This window comes from Bombyx mori, chromosome 19, assembly GCF_030269925.1.
Source record: "Bombyx mori chromosome 19, ASM3026992v2".
NCBI classification, from domain to species: Eukaryota; Metazoa; Arthropoda; class Insecta; order Lepidoptera; family Bombycidae; genus Bombyx; species Bombyx mori.
In genome coordinates this window covers 2186097-2209554 of record NC_085125.1, presented here as the reverse complement: position 1 = coordinate 2209554, position 23458 = coordinate 2186097, and the positions used below count along the sequence as shown (strand labels likewise).

Sequence of the window (23458 nt, the reverse complement as noted above, 5' to 3'; positions counted from 1 at the left end):
CTTTACGTGTCATGTATAGTAGATAAACCAACCTGATACAGAGCTTCCTCCTGCTGATGGTCTCGGTCAGTGCGCACTGTCACCTCTACGGTCATAGCCCGGGACAGGATGCGGTCCGCGTATCGTGTGATATCGTCCTTATCACCTGAAAATGTTTACAGCGCCTTCCCAATGTTACAAAACACTAGTATTATGGGGAAATCACATTTATTCACTCTCACTTCTTTAAACGAATTACTTCAGTCATTTTAATAGTGTTAATTAGTTGAATAAAAAAGTTTAAATCTAATGAAAACAATTTATTAATTGCACCGTTTTCACTAATTATATCACTAATAAAATTTGCAAATAATATGAGCACTTGCTTTATTTAATTTACTTTTAATGATGGAAACAGGTTCTGTTCAGAAATATTATTTCCAAAATATACTTGGGTCTGAGTTGATTAGTTTTGTCTGAATTTAAAATTTTTGTTTTTACAATTTGAATCTAAATAAAAAGCTTACACTCCGATATATCCAATAGCAGTTCTGAATGTTTGATGCTGTCTAAAGTTGAAAGTAAGGAGTCCTTTTCTTCTTCAATCCTGACTGTGTCTTTTCGGAGCCTCTCCACTCGCATCTCGACTTGATCTAGTACTGCTATCAGTCTGAATAAAACATAAGATTGTAACTATTATTTTTTATTATTTAACTAACTGAACTACAAACTTAAACACGTATATGTTGAGTAAGGTGTCAGTTTAATGATGTGTCTATATTTTGTATACCTGCATTTGGTATTCCTTTTCATGAAAAGGTGAATAAGCACTATGTTAATATCACATAATGAATTAGTTTAAGCAAACAGGAAATTTTGTTAGATACATATCAAACTTTTATGAATTACAAGTGTTTTTCCAGATAAAAATTCCAGAAAAAATTGATGGCTTTGAATTAGATCTGACAACAAAAGAGACTTAAACCAACCCAGGAATTGTGTGGACTAAGACACTGAAATTAGATTAATTATGGGCTAATAACACAATTCTTCTTTGTATTCACCTTATCCCAGTAGGTGGGGTCGGCACAGCAAATTTTTCTATTCCATTCCCTCTATCAACTGTCATCTCAACACTTACTTCTCTTTCTTTCATATCGTCATTCACACATTCCACCCTTTTTTTTTTATTGCTTTGATGGGTGGTCCAGCTCACGGCCCACCTAGTGTTAAATGGTTACTGGAGCCCATAGACATCTACAACGTAAATGCGCCACCCACCTTGAGATATAAATTCTAAGGTTTCAGTATAGTTACAATGGCTGCCCCACCCTTCAAACCGAAACGCATTACTGCTTGACGGCAGAAATAGGCAGGGTGGTGGTACCTACCCGTGCGGACTCACAAGAGGTCCTACCCCCAGTAATGACGCAAATTATAATTTTGCGGGTTAGATTTTTATTACATGATTGATGATTTCCTTCAATGTGGATTCAATCGTGAACATTTGTTAAGTGCGTATTTCATTACAAAAATTGATACCCGCCTGCAGGATTCGAACACGGGTGCATCGCTAGATACGAATGCACCGAACGTCTTATCCTTTAGGCCACGACGACTTCATGTCTTCTTCGGTCAACCACTTCCCCCTTTGCCTTGCACTACCATTTTCATACATCTCAAAGTCACATGCATCTCCTCTCTATGCATCACATGTCCATACCACCCTAACTGTCCTCTCTTTAATTTATCAATCACTGGGGCTACATTCACACATGTCTACATTTAGATATCTACCGCATGCACTCCTCTTTCATGCTTTACTATGGATAATGACAGACAATGACAATTACAGAAAATGAAAAGATAAACTGAATTAGAAAATCAAGGTGAAGAAGGTGAAATAAGAACACTATAGAAAAATACCCCAATATATGCAGATAGAAATATTTGGCATAAACAAAAGGAAATATATATTGACGCTTGAAAGGCAAAAGTGACTAAGCGACAATAACTGCTTTGTACATAAATGAAAGGCAATATCCATTTTCGATGTGCAAAAAATATATATTTCTAGGTCTATTAAAATCATTTCAATCCTACAGCTACTAGCTAGATTCTACTACAGCTGGTTTAGTTAAAACATATTTTGTTTTCAGGTATTTCAACTTTAAATTAGTCTACTGTAAAGTTCACGCATTGTCGCTTAGTCACGTTTGCCTTTCAAGCGTCGATATGCATATAAGCTCTTAACCGAATGTTGGTAAAGTGCCTGGTGTGAATTTAAAAAAAATATAAGTAGTCCTATTTCTCAAATACATTTACTAACAACACATATACATGTGATTATGTAATAGAGAACTGTACAATTAATTGCTTACAAAGAACCAGGAAGGAGAATGTTGAATGATTTATTTTAATTAAAACAGTTCAGAGTATGAAGGTCACTTTTATGCATCCAAAGACATGTGAAAACAAGGGTATTGTTTCATTTATTTTATTTTCTGTATAGTTCAACCAAATCATAAACTATGACATTAGCAACACAATTAAAACGAAGAAACTGGCTGGTCACAATAAATCCAGCAAGCTTGTCTACATAACTTTAAGACTATACAAAACTTTCAAACTAAAATATGCCTACTTATCAATTAAAATTTCAAACTCTAATGCCAAAGTGATCACCTTAATTCAAATTAGAATGTCTATAGGTCCTGGTAACCACTTAACACCGGATGGACCATGAGCTACTCATTCATTATCATAAGAGGGTCTAACTTTTTGAAACAGGAAGCCTGTAGACAATAATATATTCCCCTTATTTCTTCACTCAGTGAGATATAGAATAGTAACTGACCATATCGACGCAAGAAAGCAGAATTGTCATAACTTGAAAACCCCGACCTTATACCAGAGCCATAAAACTATTTCAAAAATTCATAACTCATTTTATATATTTATAGAGATATAATGTTCAAAATTGGTATGAAATAAAGGTGGATGAAAAATTTTATTATAGGAAAATGAAACTCCAGAAGCAGTATTTTTTTATACAAGAAAATCCAGAATGCAAAAGCAAGTTACGACATTTCCACTTTCTACCGTCAATATCATTACTAGTTACCTGGAAAAGGCAATTTTTATTGATAATACTGCTAACCTTATGTTTTTATTACAAGCTGAATATGTTGCAATGGTAGATATAGGTAAAGCTGTAGTAGTCCTGTGTGGGCTAACAATACACCAGTGAAATTTACACAGGGCACAGGAGAAGGATTGATTTATAAAGGTAAAATATCAAACTATATATTACAAATAAGTTATGGGAAAAACCGATTAGCAGAAAAAAGGACTTGGCCAGTCTACTGATATCATGTAATAAACACGTTGTAGGATCTGACTCTTCACCCAACACAACATAAACTAAATATTGCTTCTGCTAGTAACAATGATAATATATTACAAATATAAAAGCGAAATACTCTGATTAAGAAATGAATGAAACAAAAATGAGAACTTTAAAACCTCACACTTTTTGGTATTATAACATTCATTTATACTATTTTTATTTTCTAGCGTTTCGTATGGAAATAAATATATCGGAGATGTTGAAATTAATAATGTAACATACCTCATTAATGACTACAATTAATCATAACTTCTTTGTAGTTGTCACGAATGCGTACGTCGTCACGTAATTCCAATTAGATTACTATAATTATAAGCACGAAACTCCAATCACCTTATACGGCTAACAATATGACTAACAAAATAGTAATCTTGGTAAAAAAATAATTTATTATAGTTTCAACAAGGCTTGTGGCGTGGGCGACCGCAAAAGTTTCGGCCGATACCATTTTTGGCTTTCGAAAAGTTTGAGTACCTACAAGCAGCTTTTATGAACGATTTTATTCGGTCGAAAAACCATACCTGTCTTTCGTGAACCCTCTGGATGCCTTACCACCTTCTAATGCAAATTGATCCACCTCCATAGTTTGAGATGCACTTTGACACTTTGATACAAATCAGTTTAATAAAAACAAATTTTAAAGTCCTCCCAGCTTCAGGCTTTCAGATTAAGAAAATGAAACACTTGTATGGTTTGTGGTAGTAACAGGCAGGACAGTGGACCTCGTTCTGGCACACATTATGTCTTAACACTTTCTCACTAGCCTATAGACACAGGCCTACTGTGGTATATTCTGCAAAGCACTGTTCTTGTTAGGATTGGGAATAGGCAGATTTTTTTTTATATAAAATTAATACACACCAGTATATTTTGATTATTTTTTGCCGGAAGTGCTGTGTCTTGGCTGGTCTCGGCATATTTTTCCTTTGTTTCCTTTGTTATTACTATCTGTAAAAAGACAAAATTGCACCAATTTACCATTTTTGTAAAATTCACATCATATTTTTGCTTAGAATAGAAAACAGTTCTGAAGTTCTGCTGTTCTTTCATTATTGGTGACTTTTGGTAAAGTATAGGTTTAATCAGTGGTCATTTGATTATAAGACAAATAGAGATAGATATAATTAGAAGCTACTCATACATACCTCATCACAGTCATTGCGAGATGGTAATCCCATCACACTAGTCCCAGATAACTCCATTACCACTTCCTCTTCTTGACTGAAATTAATTTCAGCGGATGGTCCACCCCCTGTTCCATACAAACTTCTCCGAAACGTACTATATTTGGTCTTGGCCCTCTTTTTTATATTGTCATACTTTGCGCGAAGAGTCTTGTCACTTCTGAACACAAATGACGACAAACTGTTGAATTCTTTGGCCAGCTTTGACCAAGTTTGCTCCTTCAGCTGATTATTTGTCATATCACTTTTTTTATTTTCCAATATATGGCTATATTGTCTCACCAAGCTTGTGAGCAATTCTGTTTCCGATTTTGAAAAATTGGGAACGCGTGTTTTATTTTCGACGGACATAACGAATTATTGAATTTTATTTGGAAAAACGATGCAACTGTCAAATACAGATGTGTAATTTTAGCTTGGGATTGTTAAAAGATTGAAAAGAATGAACGGATCACAAAATGTTGCCACACGTCATAACATTGTCACAGTTCAGCTGATCTCTGTTTGTTTTTGTATTGATATTACGAAAGTAGTTTAATCTATGGATCAAATTTGAACGAAGTTTTGTTGATCCTTAGTTTAAACCCTGAATGATATTATGGGCCTAAGCCGTCAGTTTTTCTTTGAAAGGTATAAGCTAATCGATCAGCGCTGTTAACAAGCTCAAAACAAAGTCTTTACAATTTTCTTTGACGTCAATATTCAACTACCGCACTGCAAACTTCCAAAACAAAATCGAACTCGACTGACGTTTCGTGATTCTTGACGAATGCTTAACTCAGACTGACAAACGGAACAAAGCCATACAACCTACGTATTGAGGATTAAGGCAAAGCTCTCTAGACGAAAAAATGATCAAATATTCCAGTCATAAAAGTGAAACCAATTCTATAAATTTAAATACGCGACTGCACGCGACTCTGCTAAAGCTGCTTTTAATTCGAAGAATAATGGTAAGTAAGCCCGGAAACTGTGTAAGGATATAATGTGAATGTGATATTTTTTGATGAGAATGTGAGGCGAAAAGAAGTGTGATTTTTTCTTTGTTAATTTAGTTTTTCGTCAGGTTTAAACGTGTAGTGATCATATATAATCTACTTAATATTTAAGAGCAGTTATGATGGCATATTAGCCGTTTACTATCTGTGAAAATGTGGAAAAATGGGATAAAAAATTCTGAAAATGGCTTCTTTAGTTCTTCCCAGAAGTTTAAGATTAGCGCTCAGTAAATTTCTACCGTGTTGCTGGGAAACCATGAGTAATTGAGGAATAAATATATATATATATATATACGACAGTGGCAACGTGATGCAAGAAGCTGATTGTCATACTAAAACAACTAAGAGGATTACCTCATCTGGAATATGTGGTGTCTAAAAAGGCCACAACCACATCTCGGTAGAAAGACTTCAACCTATTTGGAGGAATTAGAAAAAGAAAATGAAGAATGCCAGATCACATTGCCAAAAGAAAGGATGAAGACAACGTAGGTACATCTTAAAGGCTTATAAAAAAACTGATTGAGACAAAATAAAATACACATTATACTTATGCATGTTTCATTAAAAATAACTTTAAATTTGGTAAGTACGTTAGTAACTCCATAATATCATTTTTCATAAAAATATGAATTTAAATTAAAATAAGACATGACTCAGGTCTCAGTTACCAGGTCATAAAAACACTTAAAAAAAAACTTTTTTAATTCACCCTTATAAGGAACCCTCCTAATTCCAGTTATCTTCTCTCCAAACTTTCATTTAAATTATGGAGGGTAGAGGTAAGGAGAACTGTCTTTGTGTTGTGAAAAAGTGTCCGTTAAAATCCGCTAAATTATAAGGATGGCGCTACAGTAGCAACCGGGTAAATTTAAAAAATGGCGCTGGAAGTTATTGGAATAAGATAGAGAAATAAAAAAGAAAGACGAAAGAACTGTAAGCACTACAAAATCACAAAAAGTATTTTATTTAAAGCTGATAAGAAAATTCAATCGATGTCTCCAAGTTTTATTTACCCCAGCAATAATTTTAGGTTATATTGACGAAATTAGTTTGGACTACGTAAACATGGGAGGTCTTGTATTACACTGTCACCAACTACTCTAGTCATTAAATATATTAAATTTCCTAACTCAGCATACTTCAATCAGTTAACAACTGCTCAATTCATATCATACCCTGTGCCTATGCTAGCGTCATTCTGGAGGATTTTTGAACTGTTATTTAGTGCTGAAAATAGGACACTTTCAAGCTTCTCCCACATGAGACGGTTCTCCTCACCTCTACCCTCCATATTATATAGTATCGTTATATAGATAATAACAATAAAACAGAATAGTTTGTCAATACCGGAGACAGGTAAAATTTTACCATTACTACATTACCTTTTAAAATGTTTCGTTACTGTAAAAAAAAAAACATAGGTTGTTTTGATAACTTTATTATGCACATTTATACGATTAGATCCATATGTAAAGAAACAAAACAACATTTTATAAATCTTATTGCAATAGTTATGACTTTTTAATATATAACTTAAATACATACTGTGTCCAAAATAATTGCATATATGTATCCGTTTTTTTTCTCTCTCATACAATTGTCACTGTCATATTAAATAATGTCTTCAGACAAATAAACAAAAAAGAAAAATATACAATCTGTGAACAAAAGTTTTTACACTACATAAATAATAGAACTTAAATGTTGCCAATTAATAAATACAAACTACTCTTTATGGCATATCAAATATGGCATTTATAATCAAATAAATACATAGACTATATATATGTGTGTTGCTTTTATTCAAGAGGTTTCTTTCAGTGTTATTTAAAAAAAATGTCTATGTCTGTTATTATGTCTATTTTTTTCCATCTAATTGCGATGAAACTTGGCATAGTTCTTTATGGAACTCCAGCGAATGTGTCTGTCATAGTACCATCAACACTAATATGTCTAGTTTTGGCTCTAGATGAGTGCACTAGCGCGTACGGCGCCACCATGTCCCGTCATGAGGTCGATGTCTCAATCGTGACGCTCGTGCGTAATTTATAATCAGAAAGTCCTTTTCAATTTATGCCCACATATAGTACGGACAAGTGCGTACAGTAACATGCATACGGATGCATTATGCATCGGAGTCATTCATTTTCGTGTCAGTTCTTTTACCGCCATCAGCAAGGCGTTGCGTACTCGCTTAAGATCATTTATACCATACCTTCTATCAGTGAGTTTGAGCTTATGAATAAATAATTTCTCAAATCATTAGAGTTGTTATCACTATCATAAGAAACCCGAACACACTGCACATCCTTTTTTTGGTCCTTCGAGCCGGATTTAAGCCGACGATCTATAGATAGCTGATAGATAAAGCATTCGTATGTAATATTGTTATGTGACATTTATATGGATTTATTTTTTAAATTGGTATATAGTCAATAGATTGCCACGATGAGTGGTTTAATTATGACCGGCTAACTCAATCAAATTCAATGAAAAGCAGGATTAGTTTCAGTTTTTCAAGCGATCACTTTCAATTACAATTAGGCATCTAAGAGGGTGAAGTGTTTTATTCAGTACAATAAGACTTTAGTAATGGAATGAAAAAGTGGGTAATGGTTGTCGTGCATTCTGCTGTGAATAGTGGGACTGCCGTTGTACTTTACAATTGACAGGCTTTAAGTGATGTCTATGGACTCCAGCTATCACCGGGCGTTCCGTGAGCTCGTTCACACATCTATGCTATTAATGAAAAGGTGACTTTACCACATCTGGAATATAAACGTTGACCTTCACATATTGTTAAGTACATTTCTTCCACAACAAATAGTTTCTGTAATATTCATTCGCTCAGATCAAAATAACATTAATGATAATCACAATATAATATATTAACTTCGACTACGTTCTAATAAAGCTCAAAATCGTAACGACGAACGCGTGTCGTGGGACGGACGTATACCCGTCTCTGTCGCTCGGCCGGTTGTTGTTGCGGCGAGAGCGAGACAGCCTCACTTCCCGTTCCACTCGCTGATGCGTCCGTTCTCGAACGCTAAGCTTTTGCGCGGCAAAGGGACCAGAGTACCTCGCTTCACTATGCCCATGTCTTCGCCTGGATAGTACTGAGAAAAATAAAACATATAATTACGTATTTATTTAAAAAAATATAGAAATTTTACCTTCCAATAAAATTTGTATTATGTTTCCTAAGACGTCCGAAGTCCATTATGAGAGTACATCGTATGATTTCCACTGCAGGTCGCTAAATTTGACTACTTCCGTTTCCTAAGTCCCGCCTACAGCGCCCTCTATAACGTCTGGAACCGAACCAACAAGCAAAGACAAGCCGCCATATTTGTCATTGTTCGGCTCATAATGATGGATGTAGCCCCAGGAAGCCATTATCTGGACTTCGGACGTCTTAGGAAACATAATACAAATTTTATTGGAAGGTAAAATTTCTATATTATGTGTTCCGTTTGACGTCCGAAGTCCATTATGAGAGACTGTTTGTTATCTCCTGGTGGCTTGTATTTGAAATAAACAAATTTATTTAAAAAGCAACAATGTGACTTATTATGTTTAATTGAAGCAAAGCTTGAATTAACCACATAATTTAAAATAATCGAAGGTAACCGTATAATATTACGCACTTAATTCAAATCGACCTAATAGGATTTAGGACGAAAATACTGAGAAAGATTTCTCAGAATTTATATCAGTGTTTGATGCATCAATAATATGTTTTTGATAGAACTTTCTAAAAGTATGTTCAATTTCCTACCCAGTTTAAAGTTTTCACCACCGCTCTACAACTTCCAACTGAGGCCTGAATACCTAAGTCTCCTAAAAAACTTTTTACCCAACTACTAGTCATCGCTGTAGTAGCTGGCTTAGTGGAGCCTTTAGTTGCTAAGAATAGCAAACCAGAGGAAATTTTAGTAATCTGTGTCATATTCACTAGATTGCGTAGCCAGAATACTGTATCGATGTATTAGTCAGGAGCAGCCACGAATGTCCAACTGGAGTGTTGGTGTGAAGGTGAATTAGTTTTCGACCCAAATATGGGTAATTTAAAAAAGGTGCAGGCTTTGCCAAGGAAATAGATTTCAGTATGTGTTTCACTATCGGACTCGAAGCTATTTTTATATCCGATATAGTTTCACAAACGGACGCTATAACAGACTTATGAACTAGAATGGTCCGGTAGGAGAGACCATGAGATAAATACAGATAATCGAGAAATCTAGCTACATTTGCTAATTCGGGTACACGAGAATTAATACTATTTTCTTGACAAAACCTTACCCCTTATTCTAAAAATGAGCCAAGCTTTCAGGTGTAGATTGCTGACTTGGGCTGGCGGTAAAATTATCAGTGTCCACCAGACTGATGCTCAGTTATCTGAGCTTCACGAGTCGTTTGAGGGCAGGTGATTTCAGGTCTGGCCTCCAAAAGGGCTTCTTGCACTTGGGTACCACTAGTATGTACAGACTTGAGGTTGAGTTGAAGTGGTCCAGCACTCTGGATATCAGACCGAGCGGCGGAAACGGCCATGCTAGTCAGTAATGCCAAGATCTGCTGAACGCGTTGTAGAGGAGGCGTTCGAGTTTTGCTTTGATGGGAGGACGAGCTCACAGCCCACCTGGTATTATATGGTCACTAGAGCCCATAGACGTCTAGAACGTAAAAGCGCCACCCATCTTGAGATATAAGATCTAAGGTCTCAGGTATAGTTACAACGGCTGCCCCACCCTTCAAACCGAAATGCACCACTGCTTCACGGCAAAATACCTACTCGCGCGGACTCAAGAGGTCCTACCGCGAGTTTCAATAAGTCTTGAGTAACATAGTTTGTTATCCATGAGCGGTCCGAGACGCGAACAAGTCTATGTCTGGTGTTTCCCACAGGTTGAATAGCCTAGTGGTTGCTTCTTCTATGAGGAGATAACACTCCGAGCCGCCGTGATTGCGTAAGAGGTGGCCGGCTTCGGTGTTGTACAGTCCCGGTGGTAAGTGGTGAGGGATAAGTACAACTTTGAGGTGGTCTATTAAAGTTAGCAATTGATGACGTGGTTCGTGGCCATTCTCTGTGGATGAATCGGTATCCTCTGACTGACTTTCTCTAACCACCAATTCAGCTCTGTACGTACCTCGTCCGAATACTGCTTTGGTAAATGAGGATACCTCCTGAGCTTGTTGCTGTGATACTGCAAGATCTCGGCATAGCAACTTTCCCCGTTGGGTGATGAAAGTCGCAAAGTTGAGATATCCTAAGAGGCTTTGCGCCTGCTTTAGGTTCCAACTGCCAGCAGCAAATCGCACGAGCAAATTCTTGGGCAGGGACTTTGTGTTGGATTTGGTGTCCCATACGATTTCCAGAAAGTCTGTCAAGCTCGTCGGTGTCATAACCGGTCGTTTATATGGGTGGACGAGTTCACAGCCCACCTGGTGTTAAGTAGTTACTGGAGCCCATAAACATCTACAGCGTAAATGATGCCACCCACCTTGAGATATGAGTTCTAAGGTCTCAGTATAGTTACTTGAGATTCCAACACGTCTTTTGCCCTTGTAGGCAGACGAGCATACTGCCCACCTGAAAGTGAGAAGTTACCGTCGCCCATGGACTTCAGCAACGCCAGGGGCAGAGCCAAGCCGCTGCCTATTGCTTAATTCTCTCCACAAGCCTCGTTTAAAGAAGGACATGTCATAGCGCTCGGGAAACACCGTGGAGAGAGCTCATTCCGTAGCCAGATGGTACGTGGCAAAAAATACCTCTGGAAACGCACTGTCAATGAACGCAGCGGTTCCAGATAATATGGATGAACTCTGCTCCGATGGCGGGAGGTGCTCTGCCCTGGTGTACAAGCGAATAACCGCTAGTCGCAGTATTCTGAAGTATTTCGGCTATTCAGTTTGTCACTGAAGCAAAAAATCCATCCGCGGTGGTGCAGCTAAGCCGAATGGCAGACATGTCATTTGAAGTAGACGACCCTGATAACTGATCCCGAGAAACCTGCTCAATCTGTTGTAAAACTTAGGGACTCGTTGATGGTGGAAAAGGTGAAAATGACTTTCATGTACTTGTTCAATGCCTTGAGGTTGAAAATTGTTCGATTCTTTCATTAGTCTTGGGAAGTATGAAAAGAGGAAATATGAAAGACGGTGTCGGGGGTGCGGGTTCTAAAACTCTATTGAATTAAATTTTGAATTTTGATTGACATCAAAGGTGATGGAGTTTGATAGGCTGAAACATCCAAGTTTGGAAGAACCAATGGACATGTTTTGTTTAAAGGTATTTGAAAACCTGTTATTAATTTCAATATTACGTTTGGTGGATCGAGTCCAGGTGCTTCGATATAGTCCTAGACATCCGCCTGAAAATGCTGTTGGGTAATTTATTTTTATTTCCCGATTTTCGTTCCTCTTTGAACTTGTTCCCCCTCCCCCCGTTTTTCTTGCTTAGGAATTATTTGGATAGCATCGCTCAGAATATCTGTTTTCGGCCTCTTTAGATGTATTGGAATGTGGCCTAGCTCGACATGGCTTTGCATTGGCAGTACATGCCGAGGGTTCCGGCGATGTGGGCCGGATGCGAGTAGCAGATGGTGCCGTTTTGTAATTTATCAATACCACCAATCTTCTGTGTATATGCCAATAATAAGTTGGGGTTAAACATATAATCACAAGATATTTTCTCTAAATCTTCCCTGATATACCTATCCTTTAATTTCATTAAGGGGTATCTACGACATCGTATAACTTCGGCTCGCTTACCGTAAATTATTTGAAGAATATCGTTAGAAACTTTTATAGCCGAAATAGTTACCAAATAGCGGTTTCAACTTTTCGTAAATGGCGGAAGTATTAAGCTGAACATCCGCTGAATTTGACCAGTCGGCAAGGTTTGTATGGCAGTATAACGCATTCGTTCTGTGCCAAGATAGCATTAGATATCGCAGCAAAACAACATTGCATTTTTTTTTTTTTTTTGAATAGCGCACCGCGTTTCAAGTCGGCTAGTCAAATCTGAAATATTACGGTTTTACATAACAATAAAACCGATATTATGTGCCGAGAAGGAAAACATACAGCATTGTATTATGAAGAAGCAGTGTGTACTTAGCTTAAATTCCTTGTCTATGTCCAACCATAGACAGTCAATTTAGTTCCATCTTTAGCCGCTAGGTGCTGCCAGCAAGTATAAAGGAAGCGCAGCCATCTTTGATCTTCATAGTCTTCACCAGGAAGAACTTCCTGCAATGCTGTATGTTTTCCTTCTCGGCACATAATATCGGTTTTATTGTTATGTAAAACCGTAATATTGATGTGCCTTTGGAAAACATACAGCATTGTATTATGAAGACGTGTTTGTTATCTGCTGGTGAAATTATTAAGCACAACGCTATGATGAAATAGGTAAGCTATAATAAAATTATGAAGCGCAATGATAATGTTCATAATTTATATAATTATTAAATCGAAAAAACACAGCTGTTAACTTTCATGTTAATTCAATAATTAAAAAATATTTATAAGTTTGTAATAAACATTTTATCTTGTATATACAAGAAAATGTATAAATGTATAAATTGTATAAATGATGTATATACAACATGAGTAAATGATGAGTAAATGTTTTGAAAAAAAGAATCGTGAGGATCTTTAGGAAGCTCTATTATTCGGCAATAATTATTGTAAACGTTTGGATGATTTGCAATTGCCTCTAGAAAGTATTTCGTCCATTGGTTCATTATCAATCCATCTCAGAGGCTACTGCTGATCTACAACTTCTTAGAGATGGGTTGATGCCACTACCTCGTAAGGTTGAACGAAGACCAGTTTCCACTTACAGTACGGTATGCCGCTTTTGTGACAACACACATAGTTAGAAAAAAGTCCTTACGAATCTTACTGGGCATGTCTTTAGTTTCATGTTTAGAAAGCACTTATGCAGATTATTGACGAAAATGGATTTCAATTTTAGACCCAAAGACTGGTATCAGAAAGATGTTTTTCTCTGTTATCAAAGAAACTGTCTTTAGAAATGATGAGCAAAGTAAGGTTATTAACTCTGCGTCCAGTAGCCAGCAACATGGTTGTTGGTGTCCTTCAAGCTACCTTGAGGCGTGATCTGGTGGCTGGGTTTGAAGAAAACCAATTTAGAACTATTCTCGGATCTCATGTGAATGGGACTATACTTAGTAAAGTTGTAATAAGTAGTTCAATTATGTTTAGTTATTCCGATGGCTTTTTTAAAATAGCAATTTTTATTAGAGAGCTTGAGAATGTTTGCTGTCCTACATGTATGTTGTCCACAGAAAGTCGACAGCGCTGCTTTATGCAGAAGGATTGTTTTACAGGCAAAATTTTCTTTTTGAAAAAGAGAAAAAGAGAAAAAAAGAAAACAGAATTTGGCAACATCTGCAGACTTAGGATCAATTTTAAAACTGTAGCACCATATGCACCATCTTCTAGTTGCTGGTAAGTATGCTGGCAAAGTGGATTGACACCAGCTTATTTTCAATAAATCTTCTCCTGTGTAGACCAGTCTATTATTTGTACAACCCCCCCCCCCCGTTTCTAAGCTTTCAGGGTTAATGTTTACCCTGTGGAGGAGGCAGGTTTTGGATTTCGTGCGAGTTATCTAGCGTTCGGGATCTGAGGGCTTGGAAACCCAAATGCTTTCGCTCAGTCTGGAAACACTACCAGGTAGGTTCCCTAGACACTGTTGAAGTGAGTCAGTACTCTGGGGAAAAGGTTGAGAGGAGGAATTCTCCATGCTAGTTGCATCCTCTACGGTCTGCTGAAGGTATCCAATTTTGGTCGGCGAATGGGTTTATATCCGGATGACCCCACTTTCGAAAAACTTTTGTGGTCACTTGTGGTAAAAAGTGCCATTTCACAGGTTGATTTCCTCGTGATAGCCTATCGGCTACGATGTTGTATCTCCCCGAGAGATTATAAGCTGACAGTTATCTTGAACTTATCGCTTAGTTTAAAAATCGAAAGGTCAACCGCTAGTGAAATACTTTCAGATTCATTTTGATTGTCACTACCATTGCAAATAGCTCTTTTGTGGTTGAGCCGTTTCAGTTGTTGAGCTGACCACAGACAGGACGTTAATATTTTGTCTAATTGTAACCCCTACCCATATCCGAAGCTTCCGTTGCCAGGAAATGGTTGGTTTTGTGTCTCGGCAATGTTTGACATGTGGCTCCGCGTCAGCACTGCATTTGTAACCCGTACACATGTCCGAAGCTTCCGTTGCCAGGAAATGGTTGGTTTTGTGTATCGGCAATGTCTGACATGTGGCTCCGCGTCAGCACTGCATTTAATTGTTAACACATGCAGGATGGCCTGTACGGGGTTGTTTTTTTTTTTTTTTTTTTTTTTTTTTTCTTGAAACTTCGCAAGAAAATTTGCAAGTTAACATAGAGTGATGTAATTCCGTCAGAGTTTGAGCTAGAATGTTGTTGAGTGGCCACTTTATTTCTCGCAATTTTTCATCGAATCCCTAGCCATGTCATCTCTTGAACCAGTGTACTAATTGATTTTTTGTAAGGCTGACTTGGCAGCCCAAATAATCAAAGAGCTTCACAGCTTATGTGGCCTGAAGACTCAACTTGGACTTCTTTTGATGGACCAGGAGGGACTTGCGTAGGTGGGATAACACTCAACATCCCTTTGCACGCAATGTTTCCGTGACTGAGCATGCTATGCAAGCAAAAAAGGTGTATTTGTCTTCATGGACCAAGAGAAAGTCGCGTAGGTAGGTTAACATTTGACTTCCCTATGTACGTAAGGTCTTCGCGACCGAGCATGTTATGGGAGCAAAAAAGTTTAGTTGTCTTGGTGAAACAAGATCAAGTCGTGTAGGTAAGCTAGCACTTCGACTTTGCACGCAATGTCTCCGCGACCGAGCATGCTATGGAAGCAAAAAGGTGTATTTGTCTTCAAGGACCGAGAGAAAGTCGCGTAGGTACGTTAACATTTGACTTCCCTATGTACGCAAGGTCTCCGCGACCGAGCATGCTATGGGAACAAAAACGTTTATTTGTCTTGGTGAAACAAGATTAAGTCGTGTAGGTAAGCTAGCACTCTACTTTGCACGCAATGTCTCCGCGACCGAGCGACCGAGCACCCTACATAATGGAAATTGACATGCCAGCCCAGATAATCCAAAATCTTCACGGCTTCTGCAGCCTGAAGTTTCAACTTGGATTTGTCTTGGTCGACCAAAAGGAAGTCGTCTAGGAAGACTAGCACTCGAGTTCCTTTTGCACGCAAGGTCTCTGCGACCCAGCATGTTATGGAAGCAAAAAAGGTTAATCCAAAAGCTTCACAGCTTCTGCAGCCTGAAGTTTCAACTTGGATTCGTCTTGGTCGACCAAAAGGAAGTCGTCTAGTAGACACTAGCACTCGAGTTCCCTTTGCACGCGAGGTCTCTGCGACCCGCATGTTATAGAAGCAAAAAGGTGTGGCTCTGAAGCCAGACCGAAGGGTAGGCATGTCATTTCATACTAACTCATAAGAAGGTACCGATTCCTTCCTGAAGGTAGAAGGGTAGGCATGTCATTTCATACTAACTCATAAGAAGGTACCGATTCCTTCCTGAAGGTAGAAGGGTAGGCATGTCATTTCATACTAACTCATAAGAAGGTACCGATTCCTTCCTGAAGGTACTGATACTGGTACCTTGGTACTGATCCTCAAGAAGTATCGACGAAATTTTGCGACCGATACTAGAAAAATATTCCTGAGAAATGTTCAATTTTATCATCCAGTCCCCTGGGTGGAGAAAGTTTGGTACCGAGGTGTCCGAAAACAGTTAGGTGTTTTATCTTTACGACCTTGTTCAACTCTCGAAAATCGAAAATTGGACGCATTGATCCGTCGCTTTTTTTTTTTTTTTTTGTTTTTTTTTTTTTTTTTTTACGGTATTTGGTAATCATACATGGTTTACAAATTATTACAATTTTGGTGGCACTCAGTGCCTCCCGTCGGTGTCTTCAATTGCCCCCTCTGGATTGTGCCAGATGTTACAGACTATAATTGTTTATAATGTTTGGCTTGCCTTTTGTACGAGGTTGTGACAAATAGGATTGTAGCCCTCCGAGGGACTTAATAGATTTCAATTTAGTATTATCAAACAAAAATTCCTCAATGAGTGGTGCGTTGGCAACAGGATACTTTGTTAGAGATCACGGAAATTAAACTTTGACGTCTTATTTTTATCCATACGGCCCCTTTTTTTTTTTTCCGCATACAATTTAAGACGCTTTTACGGATAACTTGTACGACGATTTGCCAAAGTTTTCAGTAATTATGTTACAAAGATTATTAGTTTAAATCTGTTGTGTTTTTGTCAAAATTTCCGTATTGACGAGATCAATTTGTTTACAACAATTTTCGTTACATTCAATTGTTACACACAGTTGATGCATTATAAAATTTACAACGTCACTGACCTGGTGGGATAACGAGCCGATTCGAAGATCGACCGTTACCTTTGAATCCCGTCGTTTCTTACGCAGAGACTCCTTTTGTTCTTTTTCGCTTGACGAGCTGTTCGAACGCGAGGCGTCTCCATCGCGTCTCGCCTGGACATCTTCCCTCTCGGAAATTATGGAGCTTGACTCACCATCACCTCCAACAGATGACGCGTGATTCATGGCGTCCGATGATAGGATTGGTAAATAATACTCGTAATGATTGCAAAATAACACTCATAGAACCACAAAATAAATATTTTTTGCAATTAATAAGAACTCGAATAAATATTTGTGGATTTGCGACTTCACAGTACGAAAGTACACAACGCTATGAAGATCAAAGATGGCTGCGCTTCCTTTATACTTGCTGGCAGCACCTAGCGGCTAAAGATGGAACTAAATTGACTGTCTATGGTTGGACATAGACAAGGAATTTAAGCTAAGTACACACTGCTTCTTCATAATACAATGCTGTATGTTTTCCAAAGGCACATCAATATCTAGTTCTTTTATAGAAACGCTCAAATCTCAAAACCTACGCTTCTGGTAACGTACGGTCTGGTAGCGAGCGTAAAAACTGTTCGTAGTTGTCGAATTTCGATTGGAGGTTGAAACCAGATCAGACACTTTATTATTATAAGATGTTGGTATTTGTAAGTGTAAAGGCGGGACCACTGGTGCACAACCAGCAATAGCATGATTCGAAGTTAAAATATTATTCACATGACTCACCCATTATTGAGACAGTAAGTCAAACCTTTTATTCAGATCTCGTGACCAGTCACGCTTTCGAAGTTTTCTTGCTGGTCCCTAGTCTTTATTTTCCGACGAACCCGAAGAAATATCCCAAGAAGTCGAAGAACTATCCTCACTTAAGTTTTACTTTGAAAAGGCGCGATGACCTCGTCACTCATTGTAGAGCCTTGGAGGTTTCACGAAACGGAAGATAATCATAACACTTGTTTGAAACAAACTTTCTACTTTAAATCTCGAAAGTTGCTTATAACATTTTAAACTATTAACTTTTTTAAATATTAACGACTGCACGTGGGAAAAAACGACGCAACAATGACAAATATGGCGTTCGGTTCCAGACGTTATAGAGGGCGCTGTAGGCGGGACTTAGGAAACGGAAGTAGTCAAATTTAGCGACCTGCAGTGGAAATCATACGATGTACTCTCATAATGGACTTCGGACGTCAAACGGAACACATAATATATTTTTAATTGTTAAAATGGGTGTACGAGCTCACAGTCCACCTGGTGTTAAGTGGTTACTGGAGCCCATAGACATCTACAGCGTAAATGCGCCACCCACCTTAAGATATAAGTTCTAAAATCAATAAATCGTTCAAACCGAAACGCATTACTGCTTCACGGCAGAAACAGGCAGGGCGGGGGTGTTGATGTCTATGGACTCCGGTAACCTAACACCAGGCGGGCCATGACCTCGTTCCCTTGTCTAAACAATAAATAAAACACAGGGTCGAGCTTACCTGACACTGAGACACGAACTTGAGGACATCGGCACGTATGAACTCATTGTCCTCCTTGATTTTGTCCAGCCTGGGGAAGGAAAAACAACTTTAGCTTCATTTGCATTAATCGTTTTCCTTTTTAGGCGACTTCAAAAAAGGAGGAGGTTCTCAATTCGACTGTATGCTTTTTTTTATGTATGTTACCTCATAACTTTTGGATCGATTTTGATGATTTCTTACTGATGGTAGGACCTCTTGTGAGTTCGCGCGGGTAGGTACCACCGCCCTGCCTATTTCTGCCGTGAAGCAGTAATGCGTTTCGGTTTGAAGGGCGCGGCAGCCGTTGTAATTATAGTGGAGACTTTAGAACTTATCTCGAGGTGGGTGGCGCATTTACGTTGTAGATGTCTATGGGCTCCAGTAACCACTTAGCACCAAGTGGGCTGTGAGCTCGTCCACCCACCTAAGAAATAAAAATAAAAAAATCTTTTTTTATTAGAAAGCTGACGCTTCCCGTGTGGACCCATTTCAATTTAGTCCAGTTCTCATAATGGTATCCACGAGGAAACCATATATGTCTTAAATTTGCATTAAGTAGTATTACTAGTATTTAGTTGATATCCACTTGTAGTGGAGTGGTTGTTGACTCATGTTGACTCATGAATACTCATGAGTACTCACACGTCTGGCGCCGCCACACAGCCCACCACGCTGCCGCACACGGACTCGCAAAGCGCCTCGTCGAATAGCGGGATGCCGAACTGCAGGTCCAGTATCGTCCATTTCTAAAATGGAAATTGTCAAATTATCCTTCAATTTCCTTCTATATCCTTCAATTTCAAAAGTAGACAGCGGCTTGGCTCTGCCCTTGGCATTCCTGAAGTCCATGGGCGACGGCAACCACTCACCATCAGGTGGTCCGTGTGCTCGTTAACGGCGAAATTGTGGATGCACACACTTCGAAACAAAGCGACAACAGTCTGGCAATACTAGCAGTGTTAATGACTAGCCAGACTTTTTGGCGGGAGCGCGAGGAGTGAAGTTGTGTGATTTGTTTTATTTTGTCCATTTAGTGTTTCTTCAGGTTTAAATGTGTAATAATGGTGGTTTATTAACTGTTTAATATGTGTAAAAGTGCACAAATATGGGAAAATGGAACAAAGCCGCTGAACGTAGCTTCTCGGGATCCTCCAAAAACTCCACAGAACAAATCTCAGTAAATGACGACCATTTTACTGAGATTATATTTAATCCCATATCATTTCATCGCATTTCATTTAATTTCACTCCATATTATCATTTTTCATAAAAATATGAATTTAAATTAAAATAAAACATGACATAAAGGTCTTAGTTACCAGGTCATAAAATCCCTTAAAAAATAATAATAATAATGACAAGGCAACTAGTGGGCTCACCTCTGGCCTGCAGGCTTCGTCGTCGGAGACGTGCGCCGTGTCGACGCCGCTGTCCCCCTCGGCCGCGGACACCTCGCTCAGCTTGTCGCTCAGCTGCGTGAACATCGATATGGTCTCCTCGGCCGGACTCAGGAGCTCGCCGAGCCGGTCCATCGACTTACTCCAGTGCACCGGCGCGACATCACTACACATCGAACTCTTCATATCGATATTATCGTTGACCAACACTATGTCGACTATCGATTCTTTACTCGAATTGTTTTTGGTTAGTTTCGAATCAATATCGTCGCGTGCCGGCGTTGGATTCGTTAAGGAGTCGTCGTTGGAATGCTTTAAGTCTTCGAAGCTCGCGGAGGCGGAATGTATGGGGACGAGGTCGTCGTCGGCGGGGGCGGTCCTGGGGGGTTCGCTGGCGTCGAGGTAGTCCAGCTCCTCGCGGAGGAGGCGGCCGCCGTCGGCGCTGGTGAAGCCGTTGGCCGGCGAGCCGTGCGCGCTGGGCCCAGTCGGCGTCACGGCGAAGTGCGACTCTATGGGCGACCGGAGCCGCGCGCTGTTGTCCGCGGGCGACGTGTCGGGGACCGGTTTCGCGATGCCGCATATTTCTTTCTTCTTGCGTTGTGGCACTAGAAATATTATTTATTTATTACGTTTCATGTATTATTTACATATTTATTTATTTACTTCTCTCTTAAAAGTATAGTAGAAATAGAAATTAACCTTATAATTTATTTTGTAAACCTTGTATTGGCGGATTTCATACCTGAAGCATTATCTACCAATCAATTAAGGGTTGTTTGTTTTATTCTTTATTGCCCCTGTAGGCAGACGAGCATACGGCCCACCTAATGGTGAGTGGGTACCGTCGCCCATGGACTTCAGCAATGCCAGGGGCAGAACCAGGCCGCTGCCTACCACAGAAAGCGTAGAAAGTCCTGTGGTAGATGCATTCCTTTGGCGGACTTTATGCCTAAAGCATTATCTATCAGACGACCAAACTATATTTATGAACAGGCGAAGACTATGCAGCTGTTTATTCTATTTGCTATTGCTTCAATAGGTGGTCGAGTTAACGACCCACCACAAATACTGTAATGTATTCGGAACGCCTCTAATAATGTTTTTTTTTAAGCGATTTCATGATCTGGTAACTCAGACCTTCTAGTCTTATTTTAATTTCAATGAAAACTTTTTTATATGAAAAATGTTATTATGAAATGAAATGAAGTTCATTAATATGAAACATGACATGAAATGAAGTCGATCTTGTCACTCACTTGGACATTAACTAAGATTAAATCATTAATCTTCAGAGTTACAATTTTTTTACAAAACTATGTGTTCGTTTAGAGTAGGACTCGGTAGATGGCGTTATTTGTCCGATCCGGCGTTAGATTCTGCGGAACACTGCTCTTGCTAGGGCTAGTGTTAAATAAATTTTGTCAGGTTGAGTCAGTGAGCTCACCTACCTACCAAAGCATAGCTAGAATAGCCTCTTAGTTTACTAACGAATAGATATGGAATAAAAATTCATTTTCGTTGGGCGCCCTGTAAACGATCAAATTGTTTGTCAGATTTTGCGTGTTTGTCAAATTATTTGACACTAGCAACCCGCCCTCGCTTCGCTTCGGAAACTGTAATTTATTATTGATTTCTCCACTATTTAATGGATGTTATTATACATATAAACCTTCCTCTTCAATCACTCTATCTATTAAAAAAAACCGCATCAAAATCCGTTGCGTAGTTTTAAAGATTTAAGCATACATAGGGACAGACAGATATAGGGACAGAGGAAGCGACTTTGTTTTATACTATGTAGTGATTATGCAGCCTTGTTTGACGCGTCGTCAAACAGTCCACGCGTTTAACGTGCTTGATGGAAATCTTGATTGACGGCGTGTTTGACAAACAAGTTTGAACGTGTATGGGGGTGTTTGTCAAACTAGATCTCTCAGTCATTGCTCGACACGACGTCTTGTTACGGCGAGGAGAAAACCGAGGAGAAAACCGGAGGAGAATCTACGGGCAAGTTAACAAACTTTGTTAGGTCTTTGGTTTCATCGTTTAAGCCAGTGGTCGGCAAACATTTTTAATGGCGGGCCACAAAGTTTAAGAAATTTTATAGGAGGGCCAGAATTATAGAAAAATGTTTTTTTTTCTAATAAATTAACTAATACCTGTGACAAACTGCCTAGATAATTATAACGATGGCAAGTTAATTATGAGATAATGAAAGCTCAAAACACCCCTGACGAATTACTTTCATTAAAATTTCGAAGTTTTTCAATTATAAACGTCAGATTTTATTTTACGCGCCAAAATGCTGACTAGAATATTTACGATGGATGGACTCTCGACGGGCCGGATTAAATATTTCCGCGGGCCGTACTTTGCCCATCACTGGTTTAAGCTATTGTTTGATGAAAACTTAAAAGGAAAAAGGCTAATTTCTGCCCCAAGTCGTTTCGATAATTAGCCCCGGAGACCTAAAAAAGTTGTTTAACTAAAATAACATATAATTAAATACTAACTGTACATTCGACACTAACGTGCCAAGCGGGGATTGCAAATTGGTGTGATTAAAAAGCACTTTAATGACTGTACTTAAAGTCAGGCATGCTTTGGCCGTTTTCCAATTACAGCACAAGAGCGCATTATGCGGCATAATGCTCAACTAAGCTTCAGCATAATTCGGCATTGTGCGTCACTGAGTCGCATTATGCTCTGTAATTGGAAAACTACCATTAAGTAATGGTTAATTACAGAGCATAATGCGACTCAGTGACGCACAATGCCGAATTATGCTGAATCTTAGTTGAACATTATGCATTATGCCGCATAATGCGCTCTTGTGCTGTAATTGGAAAACGACCTTTTTCTCTTTATTTCTTCTGTTGAAGTTTACGTAAACTGAACGTGCTTGTGTCATTTTGCCTGGATTGCGAAGTTGGAGTTTTGGCGCCAACTTGAAAAAAAACATGTCGCCTCATTGTATTATTTTCTTTAGCTCGTGTATTCTCGAGTTGTAATATGTAATATAAATTGTGGATTATTATAAATTATTTGAGGTTCGTGAACGTGCTTCTTTGACGATTTTTAGTAAAACTTGAAAATATTTAAATACTTAATATGGGAAAACACAAAAGACGTGCAACGCCAAAATACAGTCAGGAGGACGGCTTAAAAAAAAGTGAATAAAATTGACACAACATCCGATTCATTCACTGAATTACCTATTTGGGGAGTTATTTTTTTCAACATTTTAGTTGATATCTTTTAAACCCCGCTATGCAGAATAAAATACATTAATGGTTCCTCAATAGATATTAAAAATCCGCCGTAAACAATGATCCAATTTTGGTCGAGTCTCCTGTACTTTTGCTGTGGGGCAAATGTCCATAGAAAATAGGCCGTCTCCTTTAACAATAGTACATTGTGCACCAAGGGAGAAAACAATAACTGTTTTTTAATTTTTAAATAAACTACTACTAATTGAA

General features: G+C 38.6%; 2 protein-coding genes and 1 long non-coding RNA gene across 4 annotated transcripts in view; 1 reads left to right on the top strand and 2 right to left on the bottom strand.

Annotated features, from left to right (window-relative positions):
• Nucleotides 1-2: 2 nt before the first annotated feature.
• On the bottom strand, nt 3-4156 carry LOC101744197 (BAG family molecular chaperone regulator 2). Its single transcript, XM_038021398.2, has 3 exons — nt 3910-4156; nt 507-649; nt 3-145 (listed from the first exon to the last, which is right to left on the bottom strand). Exons 1-3 carry the CDS (start codon nt 3969-3971, stop codon nt 3-5), a joined length of 348 nt encoding a protein of 115 aa, XP_037877326.2. The 5' UTR covers nt 3972-4156.
• Nucleotides 4157-6995: 2839 nt separating this feature from the next.
• The window catches only part of LOC101739876 (protein FAM91A1), a 31696-nt gene continuing 15233 nt past the window's right edge, over nt 6996-23458 (bottom strand). Inside the window, exons 16-19 of one of the 2 annotated variants that reach the window (XM_038017573.2) lie at nt 19962-20584; nt 19225-19328; nt 18562-18631; nt 6996-8692 (exon numbers count right to left, since the gene is read on the bottom strand). In XM_038017573.2, the coding sequence (XP_037873501.2) occupies nt 8582-8692; nt 18562-18631; nt 19225-19328; nt 19962-20584 (908 nt within the window). In that variant the 3' untranslated portion in view covers nt 6996-8581. The remainder of the gene's footprint in view (nt 8693-18561; nt 18632-19224; nt 19329-19961; nt 20585-23458) is intronic. The other variant, XM_062673895.1, reaches the window with a different exon arrangement.
• Nucleotides 8711-16289, top strand: LOC119629957 (uncharacterized). Its single transcript, XR_005245802.2, has 3 exons — nt 8711-12989; nt 13892-16128; nt 16253-16289. It is a non-coding gene; the product is annotated as an uncharacterized LOC119629957 (long non-coding RNA).